Below are 13,833 nucleotides of genomic sequence, written 5' to 3' on the forward strand. Positions count from 1 at the left end.
TTATGCGTTAAATCACAGCAACTTCGCCTTATGTTATTACAGTGAAATTGACATAGCTTTTGTTCTAAAGAAGATACAGAGTTCAAATTTAGCAGTATATGTTTTTTTTTCATGCTCTTTTCATTTCTTTACTTAGTTTTTGCATAGTATGAACTATAATTAAGATAATGACACATTAATATCACAAAAAATATATTTTTATTTTCGACTTTTTTTCTCAAATAAAGACATCACAAAATACAACAAAACATCACTAATATAAAAAAACTTAACATTCAATGTAGTCCAAGTCCTTTTGATAGTGCAAAATCATGGTTAAATTTGCTAATTGTCTCATTCTGCAGATCACAATTGGTGATGTTCTGCTGTTCACAGAATGGTCCAGGGAACAAAGGCCATTGTGTAATATCCTCAGCTGATCCTGAAAAGAACAATGAAATTGCGCTAAAATAAATATAGTTTTAGTTTTCAATGTTTAATCACAGGAGTTTAAATTCTATCCATAAAGCTTATCTTATGGCTAAATAATAAAAATATATACCCCTATATAATATATAGACTATATTATTTAGGGGTATATTTTTTATTATTTAGCCATTAGATTGGCTTTATGGATAGAATTTCAAACTCATGTGGTTTAATGTAATATAAATATAAAATTCTAGGATTTGTTAAAAATAAATCCTTAAATGTAAACCATTATTTGTCTAAATTCCTTAACCAGCAATTATCAATTACAAATACTTTGAACATACAAAACACTGTAGTCAGTACCGATTATGAATGTATTAAAAAACAACAACAATTAAATAAAACTGTAACAAGGCATTATTCATTATTTAAAATAACGATTAATGATTGTTTTTAAATAAATATTTTCTAAAATAAAAAAAAAACGTTCGAGAGTCAACAAATTAAACTATAAAACAATTAATGAGAACAAAAACACAATGCCAGTCAATGGTACGAACGTACTGAGTTCGAAATAAACACATTAAATCAAGTATTTCATACGCATTAAACATTACAATTATAGGTCATTTGACATTAAATATATACTTAGAAATATATTAAAATTCTTCGGTTGTGTGTATTTGCATTAGATTTACGTATTTTGCAACATAAATGCAATAAATAGAGGCATTTTGACAGCAGACTGTTGAAACTCGGTACAAATATCCACACGACCAATCTGAATGAAATTTGATCGTCTGTTTTGTAATGAATAAAGGGAAATCATCATAAAAAAGAGGGCCAAACTGTCACAAGATACGCCCGTTCGAAGGTTTTGGACACCATGCTCAATGCTTGAAATGCACTAAGTGACTTCGAGACCTAGTTATTGACCCAGCATGACCCATATTTGAACTTTACCTACATATCATTTAGATGTAACATCTGACTAAATTTGGTGAAGATCAGATGTAAACTACTTCAATTAGAGAGCGGACACCATGCTAAATGCTTGACATGTACTATGTGACCTCGTGACCTCGTTTTTGACCCGGCATGACTCATATTCGAACTTGACCTACATATCATCTAGACACAACTTCTGACCAAATTAGCGGAAGATCAGATGAAAACTACTTCAATTAGAGAGTGGACACCATGCTAAATGCTTGAAATGCACTAAGTAACCTCGTGACTTAGTTTTTGACCCGGCATGACCCTTATTTGAACTTGACCTACATTTCATCTAGACACAACTTCTGACCAAATTTGCTGAAGATCGGGTGAAAACTACTTCAATCAGAGAGCGGACACCATGCTTAATCCTTGAAATGCACTAAGTGACCCCGTGACCTAGTTTTTGACCCGGCATGACCCATATTCAAATATGACCTAGATATTGTCTAAACACAACTTCTGACCAAGTTTGGTGAAGATCGGATGAAAACTATTTGAATTAGATAGCGGACACTGCTGTGGACGCCGCCCGCCAAGGGTGAAACTATAATACGTCCCGTTTTTAAAAACGGGCGTATAAAAATGATATAATTAAAATAAAAAGTAACTTACCATTTGATTGCTATCGTTTTTCTAGGTTTATATAAAGTAATTTTTGAAGAAATCACGGTTATCGATCACGCTATCAGCTTAATCAAATTTTCCAATATGGCGCCGCTATTTCGACCTCTAGCCTTGTTGAAAATTCCCCAACACGTGGTTTTTAATGATAAATGCGACGTACTTAATATTGTTTCTGATTTATTATTCTGGTACCAAAAGAAAGATCAGAGCTTATATTTTGTTATTTTCTATGTGAAATAAAAAAATAACATTACTTTTTGAAGAAACTTTCATAGACTTTTGGACTACTTTTCGTCGCGTAAAATTAACATAGCACAATTTCACGAATATCATTGGAAACGTTTTTCGGTGGTGAACATAAATATATCAACATCATTAATATTCAAATAACCTTGTCTGGTTGCAAATGTGTTGTAAACAACCGGGGGTCAGCGCAGATACTCCAAAATGCAGTTAACAAAGGAAATGGGACACAGACATTGTACTTGAATCCAATAAATATTGTTAAGCAGCGAATATAAATTAAAGATTATAAAAATTTATATCATATTAAAGAGAATTTATTTTTCTTTCAATCTGCATTTATATTAATTTGATTTTAATAAAGATGTTTTATTAAAATAACTTGTAATGGAACCACTATGCAGATTAGCTGATTGTCTTAGATCTTCCACTGATAAGATCTGCTGGGGTATCTAGAGTTACACATGTATGCCAATTATCAATTTGCAGCTATCTTCAAGAATGAAAAAGTTATTGCAAAACTTTAACCAAGGTTAAAGTTTTGCTTGGTTAAAGTTTTGGGACACACAATGAATGACAGACAGATCAGATTAAAACTATAACCACTAATGTCTGCACAAGGTTTTTCTATTATTTGACCTAGTTTTTGACCCCCAGATGACCCAAATACAATCCCAACCCAGATTTCACCAAGATAAACATTCTGACCAAAGTTCATAAAGATTGGATGAAAACTGTGACCTCTATTGTCTAAACAAGGCTTTTCTATTATTTGACATAGTGACCTAGTTTTTGACCCCAGATGACCCAAATACAATCCCAACCCAGATTTCATCAAGATAAACATTCTTACCAAATTTCATAACGATTGGATGAAAAATGTGACCTCTTTTGTCTACACAAGGTTTTTATATTATTATCCCCACGCTTTTTGAAAAAAAGGTGGGGATATTGTGGTGATCTCCGCCATCCGTCCGTCCGTCCGTCCTGGCCACTATCTCCTCCTACACTAAAAGCACTAGAACCTTGAAATTTACACACATGGTAGCTATGAGCATATGTGCGACCCTGCACTATTTGGAATTTTGATCTGACCCCTGGGTCAAAAGTTATAGGGGTTGGGGTGGGGCCGCGTCAGAAATTATCACTCATTTTTTTAGGTTATTTTACATTTACTTCTTTATTTCTACACCGATTCACTTCAAATTGATACTGGACCTCACCTATGACAATACGGTCAATCTCAACCATGCATGGCCCCATTCCCAACCCTGGGGCGCCCCGCCCACATAGGCCACACCCACCAAAAATTTCCATTTACTATAATTTTTTCATTTCTACACGGATTCACTTCAAATTGATACTGAAGTTTTGTTATGACATTAGGGTCAATCTCAACTATGCATGGCCCCAATCCCAACCCTGGGGCGCCCGCCCACATAGGCCACACCCACCAAAAAATTCCATTTACTATAATTTTTTCATTTCTACACGGATTCACTTCAAATTGATACTGAACTTCTCTTATGACATTAGGGTCAATCTCAACTATGCATGGCCCCATAACCAACCCTGGGGCCCCGCCCACATAGACCACACCCACCCAAAATTGCCTTTACTATAATTTCTTCATTTCTACACCGATTCACTTCAAATTGATATTGAACTTCTCTTATGACAATACAGTTAATCTCAACTATGCATGGCCCCATTACCAACCCTGGGGCGCCCCGCCCACATAGACCACACCCACCCAAAATTGCCTTTTACTATAATTTCTTCATTTCTACACCGATTCACTTCAAATTGATACTGAACCTCTCTTATGACAATACGGTCAATCTCAACTATGCATGGCCCAATTACCAACCCTGGGGCGCCCTGCCCACATATGTCACACCCACCCAAAATTGCCTTTTACTATAACTTCTTCATTTCTACACCAATTCACTTCTAATTGATGATGAACTTCTCTTATGACAATACGGTCAATCTCAGCTATGCATGGCCCCATTACCAACCCTGGGGCACACCTAGGTCGAACATTCGGCGTGGGGATACGCGTCGGCCTCTGCCGCGCCATTTCTAGTTTGACCTAGTGACCTAGTTTTTGACCCCAGATGACCCAAATACAATCCCAACCCAGATTTCACCAAGATAAACATTTATATATTCTGACCAAATTTCATAAAGATTGGATGAAAACTGTGACCTCTACTGTCTACACAAACAAATTGTTGACGGACACACGCACGCACAACAGACGCCGAACATCACACGGACACACAAGCTCACCATGTCACTTCGTGACAGGTGAGCTAAAAATCAAGATTTCATTGGCACAAATCTGTTGACCAAATTTCATGAAGATCAACAATAAATGTGGCCTCTTGTGTGTTAACAAGGCAAATGTTCACACAGCAAGCTGAAGGATGGACAAAAGGCGATCACAAAAGCTCACCCTGAGCACATTGTGCTCAGGTGAGCTAAGAAAAGTGTTCATGTATTGGCAATAGTCTATTGAGTGATAAATAGGTCAAGCCCAATGGTGACAACAAAAACCAATGTAACACAGCATGACAGATAAATTGCCCTTCAAATATTTGTCCATTCTGTGTACTGATATGAATTTATTGAAATCATCAATCATTTGGATTAAAATTTAATTGAATGCACACTAGACAGGAAACGGAACTTGCCAGTTAGCTGTGTTATTCACTTTCACAACAAATGATTCAGTTGAAATAATGATGAAAGTAAGACAAGAAAGAGAAAAAAACCTTAGTTAGGATTTCATGTAACATACATGACTTAGTCCACAGAAGTACTTGTTATCCACTTTTAAACAATATTATAAATTTATATTCATGTATATCAGTTGCATGAATTTTTTACCAGACCAGCAAGCTGATGAAAATTATGTTTACTTATATTTAAATGTGTGTTTGATGCTAATAACACTGTAAATTAAATGCATACTTATATAAAAGCCTTTAATAAAATTAGTATAATATTTTGAATTTGTTTCAATTCATATTGGGCTTCAGACAGTTTTAAAGGCACTTTTGACAGCACCCTCAGGCTAGGACTGCTGTTGTCAGGTCAATAACATGGCTGATATGAGTTCAACTAATTAATAACATGATACTAGTATTTAAAGGCAATTCCAATCATGATATGGGTAAACTACTAGACAGGACATGCTATTAAACAAAGTCACACTCCTATTAAACTTTTATATGTAACTGAACTGTTGTGATAAGCTACTGTAATAACTTAACAAACTTGGCTGAGATATTATTAAAACAAATGTTTTTAGCAAGTTTTTTTAATATTGGACAATTATAAATCTTCTAGATTGAGACACACGGTCACACTATAACCATATAAAGAGAATCGCCCAACCCCGCTGGTGGCAATAAAATTGCCTTTTAATGGACCTGCACCAGTTCCAAGTTTTGCTGATTATCATTACAAAAAATATTCTGTGCATTTCATAATAATTGGGCAAAAATTGTAACTTCCACAGTGTTCACAAGGTTTCTTCATGTAGGGAAATCTTTCCCACCTATTATTGATATTATTATAAAATGGAGTTTGATGAAGGCTGGACAATCAATGTGACTTCTAGAATGTCAATAAGCTTTTACTATAGCCATATAAGGAGATCTGCACCACCCCCTGGTGGCCATGTTTTTCAACCAACAGGAACCATTTTAGAACTCATCTAAGATATCATTGGGACAACGTTCTGGCCATGTTCATGAAGATTGGACAATAAATGTGGCTTCTAGAGTGTTAACAAGGTAAATGTTGACGACAGACAACGCACAACGGACAAAGGGCGATCACAAAAGCTCACCAATAGCATGTTGAGCTCAGGTGAGATAAAAAGCATTCCAAATGACCACAATCTACCAACCTTCCTTTATTGTTTTTTGACAATATGCTTCACAACGGACAAAGGGCGATCACAAAAGCTCACCAATAGCATGTTGAGCTCAGGTGAGATAAAAAGCATTCCAAATGACCACAATCTACCAACCTTCCTTTGTTGTTTTTTGACAATATGCTTATCATCATCTGCCCAGAAGGCGTCTTCTTCTGCTGCCTGTTTCCTAGCTGCCTCATCTGCTTTCTGTGCAGATTTCCTTTCTTTTGCCTCTGCAGCTTTTGAGTTCTCCCCTTTAAATTTTTTAGGCATGCCTGAAAATACAAATTTAGGGTAAAGCAATGATTGGTTAATTAGTAAATCATGTTTATAAACATGGAAGGGAAAAGGCATCCAGTGTTGGACTTGAACCTTAGAGAGTGTAGCAAACCAAGTCATTGGTTTTACCCAGGGGTCTCACTAGGATTTGAAAACAGGAGTCTTAGGGTTTATGAGTCCAAGGACTACTAACTTGGAAACAGCAGGAGTTCAAAAGAAACAAGAGGGCCTGAAAGGTCCAAAGTCGCTCACCTGAGATTAAAAGGATTCACTGACCTGTTCTGTGCAGCCCAAGATGTCATTAGAACAAAATGTTCTTACCAACTTTCATGACTAGTGAACACCCTGGCAGCCACGTTTTTCAACAGACCAGAAAGATTTTCATACACATCTAAGATATCATTTAAACAAACAATTACTGACAAAGTTTCATGAAGATTCATAAGTCCATATAAGGAAAAATGCCCCGCCCACTGGTGGCCATGTTTTTCAAGCAACTGGAACCAATTTCGAACTTGTCCAAAATATCATGGGGACAAATCTTCCGACAAATTTTCATGATGATCATACAATAAATATGGCTTCTAGAGTGTTAACAGGGTTTAACTATAGCCATATAAGGAAAAATGCCACACCCCCTTGGTGGCCATGTTTTTCCACCAACCGGAACCATTTTCAAACTCATCCAAGATATCATTGGAACAAATCATCTGACCAAGTTTCATGCTGATCAGACAATACACTCCACGCATATTCCCCAAAAATCGCGCTCACTCAGCGTTTTTATTCCTGCTAGCGAGTGTTTATGCGGAGTTTGAAAGCGAGGTATAACGCGGCGATCCGCCGAGTTCGCTATACCTGCGGCGTGTATTACATGTACTTAAGCCTAGTCGGTAAATGCAGACAATTTCCGTTGTTATCAGCGACCGCCGCGCAACACCGCGTTTAAAGTGTGCTGCTGGGCATGCCAAAAAATAAAAACATTGTCATTAAAATTGTTTAAATACTGTTGCTTATAAAAATAAAGATAATTGTATAAACAATTCATATATGTTTTTTTTCACAGGTACATCGACAATATGAATGAATATACGACACATAAAGCGTCTTTACCAATTATTATTTAATTCATAACACATATAATACCAGAAAAAATGTTCCATTTAATTTCCAAATGAGAATAATTGTTCGTAATCCAAAACACGCTTCCGATTTTTAATGTTAACACGATGGTAAGAAATGCTTCCAATATATAGTCATCATGTATATTTCCCGACAAAAGCGCGTGTAAAATATTCTACAATGTACAAGTTCAAGGTTTATGCGTGGAAAGTGTGCGTGTATTGATTTTTTGATACAAACTTTGTAGTGCAGAGAACACTGAATTCTGTTGATTTCGGTTAAAAGTTTCTTTGGTATTTTTTAACACAATTATATCACGAATAATTTTATATTTCCTCCAAATTAATTTCAATTCAAATATCTTTATCGTTACGGTATTTTAGTATAGTAATTATTGAAACAGTTATTGTATTGTATACTGATTAAAGAGAACATCTGGACGGAACTGGATAAAGTGTTTCGCGTTATGTGTTGTTTTGACAAAAGGGATTAACATGTGTGAATGTCACTCTGCCGATTTGGTCCATAATTACTGGTAAACATTGTTTTGAATGTTGACGCAACTAGGACACAACTGTGAATATTTATTGCAACTCTCAACACAATAGTTACCACCTTCTTTAAGCAATCAATGGATTAACCTACCTACGAAGAGAAAATAAATGCTTTAGTGAGCAGTGAATTGACTTTGTTCTGACAATTAAAACCATTCCTTATGCATTCCTTAAACATGTTTACTTGAGTAAGTTATGCATTCAGACAGGAAGCGGCTTTTGATAACGTCAAACTGTCAATTCACACAGATTTCCGAGTCTTTTAATAGGGTCCTCGGTCATTTGTTTACATGTTCAGTAAAGAATTTTTGTAAGAACACTGGTGCTAGGTTTCGGGCTTATGTGAGAGGCCACGGGTGTCTGCTTTTGCTTTTTCGTGCCTGCCGTAGACATGACGGAGCTTGGTGGCAGGTTTTCCTTCTGTGAAGCATAAACCTCCATTTCTTCGAGAAATTCGTCACTGGTGATTTCTTTGCCAGAGGGGTCAGGCGCCTTAATGGAAGGCAGCGACTTTTTCTTCTGGCAGTTGCATGAGCAGAAACAAGTTGCGTTGACGGTTAGCTTCCGTTCTAGATATGCATCCACCGTATGTTTTCCGCTCTGGATGGCCCTGCACTTCAACACAGGTGTCTCATCTCGAAAGGCCTCGCATGGCATGAGTTGAACATCGGAAATGGCGTGCTTGTTCAACGGAACGACGCCAGTTTTCTTGAAGGCCGAAACAATGTTCCATGGGCTCATTGCCTTCAAGTAGGCCTTACATGCAATGCGGGCCATGTCATACCTCGTGACAGCTTTGCCTATATTTTCTTTCATGAAGCTTGCACACTCGCTGTAATAATACCTCTTAAATGGCCCAAAGACAGCGACATCAAGAGGTTGCAGCAAGTGGGATGAGTGCGCGGGTAGGCAAAACAGGTGCAGGTTTTTAGACCTCGCCCATCTGGTCAGTTCTGGTGTCGTATGAGTAGTGTGGCCGTCTAAAAGAAGTAGGATTGGCTGGTTTTCGTCGGTTCTGGCTGCGTACTTAAGGAAATGGTTTTCAAGGTAGTCCTTAAAAACGTCTGTCGTTGACCATCCGGAATCCGACATTGTAGCCCGTGCGCCCGGTGTCGCACCTTCCATCAGCTCTTCATTGTATCTCTTACCTGCGGATGAAAACGCGCCGTATTTTTTTAGTTATCTATTAGCAATGTTAGATGGTGTTATTAAGTTTTATGTTCAATGACTTACCGAGAACCCAAATTTTTTACATACTCCTTTAGAATATTAGAATATTGTATACAAATGAAACAATTAATACGAACGTTTGTAAATGAATTACTTTTTGTGTAATTTCAATCCCTTAAAGGTTTTTGTATGTTTACTGTTCATTAAAGTGTGTATGCTTTGCTCTCAAACATCTGAGGTCACGGTGGTGTAGTGGATATGGTGTCCGCCTTGCGATCGGGAGTTCGTGGATTAGATCCTTACTTAGGGAGTGTTCTCATTATATTCTCAATAGACACTGGTTCTTCCCAGGAAACGGACTTGAGAGTGTCTCCATAAGCTGAAGCTTTCCATGCAATAGCTAAAATAAATATGTGTAAACTAAACTCCATTAGCATTAGCAGCAGCAATCACCGTTGTTGTAGCGGAACGTGGTGAGGTCACAGCATGGGCCTTTTCCTTTGTCGGTGCTATAATATTAGGGGGTCGGTGTTCGGGGCTTATACCTGTTTCGTCCATGTTGTATATTAGTTCTGGCCTATCTTGGAGCATGTGGAGAGCTACCGCCTTCTCTAAATTTTCAAAATAAGCCCCAATATGTTCGGGAGTGGTGGCTTTAGCCCTGGTGGTCTCGAGGGATGAAGGTTTTAGCTAAGACACCCTGTCACCCCATCGCTTCAAGAAGCTATAGAGCCAGCAGTTGCTGAGCGGCTTATCTGACGGCCGCTTTCCCAACTTGTATGCAAGTTCGCCGGCTAATCTTTGCTAGCTGGTGTTTGAGTAGCCGTAGCCTAGTCTAGCAGAATTGTCTGCATGTTCAACTAACCCCAACTCTTCCTCGGATGAGAACAGCATCTCCTTTCCATAAGTATCACTGTCAATTCGACAATTCAACCTATCTCGCAGGGTGTTGTATGGAATGCCATATTCTTGGGCAGCCCGCGGATCGATCGTTGTTTATTATTTACCTCAACCTCTGCTTTTAATACGTTTTCTGGCAAATAATTCTTGTACTTGGAATGGAATTTTCTTGTGCACTATTATTAAAAATAAACAAGATGCGTTTGTGAAACACAATGTCCCCCTATTTGACGTTTGACCTTGAAGGATGGCCTTGACCTTGTGAAGGATGACCTTGACCTTTCACCACTCAAAATGTGCAGCTCCATGAGATACACATGCATGCCAAATAGCAAGTTGCTATCTTCAATATTGCAAAAGTATTCATAAAATAAGCGATTTGGGCCACATATATTTGACCTCTGACCTTGAAGGATGACCTTGACCTTTCACCACTCAAAATGTGCAGCTCCATGAGATGCACATGCATGCCAAATATCAAGTTGCTATATTCAATATTGCAAAAGTATTTATAAAATAAGTGATTTGGGCCACATATATTTGACCTCTGACCTTGAAGGATGACCTTGACCTTGACCTTTCACCACTCATAATGTGCAGCTCCATGAGATTCAAATGCATGCCAAATATCAAGTTGCTATCTTCAATATTGCAAAAGTATTCATAAAATTAGCGATTTTGGCCACATATATATGAGCTCTGACCTTGAAGGATGACCTTGACCTTGACCTTTTACCACTCAAAATGTGCAGCTTCATGAGATACACATGCATGCCAAATATCAAGTTGCTATATTCAATATAGCAAAAGTTATTGCAAAATGTTAAAGTTGGCGCAAACAGACCAACCAACAGACCAACCAACGGACAGGGCAAAAACAATATGTCCCCCACTACTATAGTGGGGGACATAAAAAGGAATTCAAATAAGATGAAATGAATTGACGCTGTCTTAGCGCTTAAATTGGATTTTAATTAACTGTGTCGCTGTAAAAGACAATGCGCACAATACAAATACCCTGTGTGCGGCCCCAAATACATCATGAGCTTTTGCATCAACTTGGTCACGTGACTTGCAAAACAAGTCGACATGAATGTGGGTCAAAAAATGTAAACATTGGATTTTAAAGCATACTATAGCTTGAATTATTGATTTGAAGGTAAGATTTACATGTAGGATAGGGTTTAAATAACAGTACATACCGTTTTAGTGCGCATTTTTCAGTTTTTTTACACGAGCAACAAACTTTCTTACTAACTTGCAAAGAATTCGGTCACGCACGTTGCACGGATGACATGCAAATTAACACGAATACAAAAATAACGAATGTATAGGAATGGTCGAATGTAGTTCTGGCTTCCATAACTTTAAATGTCGCTTTTTATGATTTTTGACTGGCGCGACTTTATAGTTATGGACTAACCCCAATAGAAAAGTCTACCAGAAATTCCCGAAAAGTTGACAGGAAACAAAGACCGGTCCAAAACAGCTTTTAAATGCAGTTATTGGCTTAAATCAACCACTTGATTGGAAAGATTGACATTTTTCACATTTAACTGTATTTGTATTTTCTTTCACAAAATACTATCTTAAACATTTAAAATTTATCTATTCTGCTCTTACATATCAACAAAAACAGCGATGTGACAGACTTTCTTGAAATGCGAATCTCCTGAGATTTCACTGTCATATGACGTTATTTCTATTTTTAGTAACATACCATGTGCTCAAGTGTTTTCAAATTCAGAATGACATTTCCCAGTATTATTCTGGCTTGTTTTGTAAACAAATGGTAGTGTAAATACAAACTCAAAGTGCATATTATTTAAAACTACCTGATTCACACTGAAATCAGTCTTATAAACCACCAAACGTAAGTTGTTAATCAAAAATAATAGATTTCAGGAAACGAAAGTAATGTTTACAATTTCAGCAAAAAATGTCAAGGTCGATCCGAAAGTATCCAAATGAAAACTTGTCACATGACAAAGCGACAATGGCGTCAAAATTGTGAATTTCAGACTGATGGTAGCTATTTTCATCTACTGTAAGATGCATTTGAAACTTAAAATATTCCCCGATGCAGTAATTTATATTCATTCACCAATATATGTAGAAATATTGTAAAAATACGGAGCTTCAATGGGGATCGAACCCACGACCTCCAGAGTGGTAGTCAGACACTCTAACCGCGTCGCTGAAAAGCTAGCTCAACAGCAGTTGGAAGTGACCTTAAATCACTACAATCCTCCCCCTCTTAATGTTACAAGGCCAGACATGCCCGCTACAGCATGTCATATGACACTTTTTTTGCTATATTATAGTGTCGACCGCTTCACAAGTGGCTCCTTGAAGCCATTAGAAATGTTTCCAGGCCAGACATGCCTGCCACAGCATGTCATATGACACTTTTTGCTATATGATAGTGTCGACCACTTCACAAGCGGCTCCTTGAAGCCATTAGAAAGCTCACACCCACGTTCTGAATCACAGTTCGTGTTTGCCTCGTCGCCATTATTGTAAAAATACGGAGCTTCAATGGGGATCGAACCCACGACCTCCAGAGTGGTAGTCAGACACTCTAACCGCGTCGCTAAAAAGCTAGCTCAACAGCAAGGCTGTTGGAAGTGACCTTAAATCACTACAGAAATGTATTCAAGAAAATGAGCTTTCTTTGATTTATAGCTTGACATAAATATGTTACAACTCTGGTTGACTTTAAATAAGGGGGTTGGCTTCAGCGTACAGGTATGTCAATACTATATAAACTGTACGCTGAAGTTTCTTTAGCTAGGCCGAATGTATAGGAAAGAAGGCTAAATTGATTAACACTTGTGGCAGCGATTGTTGATTCTTCCAAACTGTTCCAGTAATGAATTGATCTTTGACTAAAGGTGTTGAGTCTTACATTACTTTTTGAATTCTTGCCTCTTAGTTTCAAGTGATGACCACAAAGATTATCCTCAGCCAGATCGAACAATTTTCCCCCCTTTTAATTATTGAAACATACTATAGACCAATTCATTGTTATTGTTTTGATTCCGAATTTTCGCGCATGCGCGATGCGCTGGTAGGCAAAAGCACTGGGTACAGTTACGATAAACACTATGTCATATAGATAACGGCACGTGTTTAGTCAATATATCGAAAACATTAACAACAACATCATAACACCTAAATACTATTAAATATATTGCATTTTTAATGTCAATATTGTTTAATTAATACATGTATTCTTATCTATAAAAAAATATATACTCGTTAGTCATTAGCATCAAGGTAAATGTGGTCTGAAGACTAAACACCGACAATTTCACAAAACAAAGCTATGCATTAGCCGTTGTATTTCTTGCAGAAGGACTTCAAAAATTACAAAAAATAATAAAGCATCCCATTATATAATTATAATTATCAATTGTATGAGTATGAAAGTGTGGTAAAAAAAATGAGTGAAAGAAAAGGGTGCATTAAAATCTGACATACCGGTACAACAAAGCCCTATTAAAAGCGAAGTGCATGACAGTATTTAAATGTTATGATCATTTTCTTTTAAATTGGATGATTTGTTTTTAAGGTGAATAACACTATAGATGAATCGTA

General features: G+C 37.2%; 1 protein-coding gene across 2 annotated transcripts in view; it reads right to left on the reverse strand.

Annotated features, from left to right (window-relative positions):
* The window catches only part of LOC127880124 (coiled-coil domain-containing protein 124-like), a 79,183-nt gene that overhangs the window by 57,196 nt on the left and 8,154 nt on the right, over positions 1-13,833 (reverse strand). For both annotated transcript variants that reach the window (XM_052427359.1, XM_052427360.1), the window contains exon 2: positions 6,323-6,483. In XM_052427359.1, coding sequence (XP_052283319.1) covers positions 6,323-6,483 — 161 coding nt within the window. The remainder of the gene's footprint in view (positions 1-6,322; positions 6,484-13,833) is intronic.

This window comes from Dreissena polymorpha, chromosome 4, assembly GCF_020536995.1.
Source record: "Dreissena polymorpha isolate Duluth1 chromosome 4, UMN_Dpol_1.0, whole genome shotgun sequence".
Lineage (NCBI taxonomy): Eukaryota > Metazoa > Mollusca > Bivalvia > Myida > Dreissenidae > Dreissena > Dreissena polymorpha.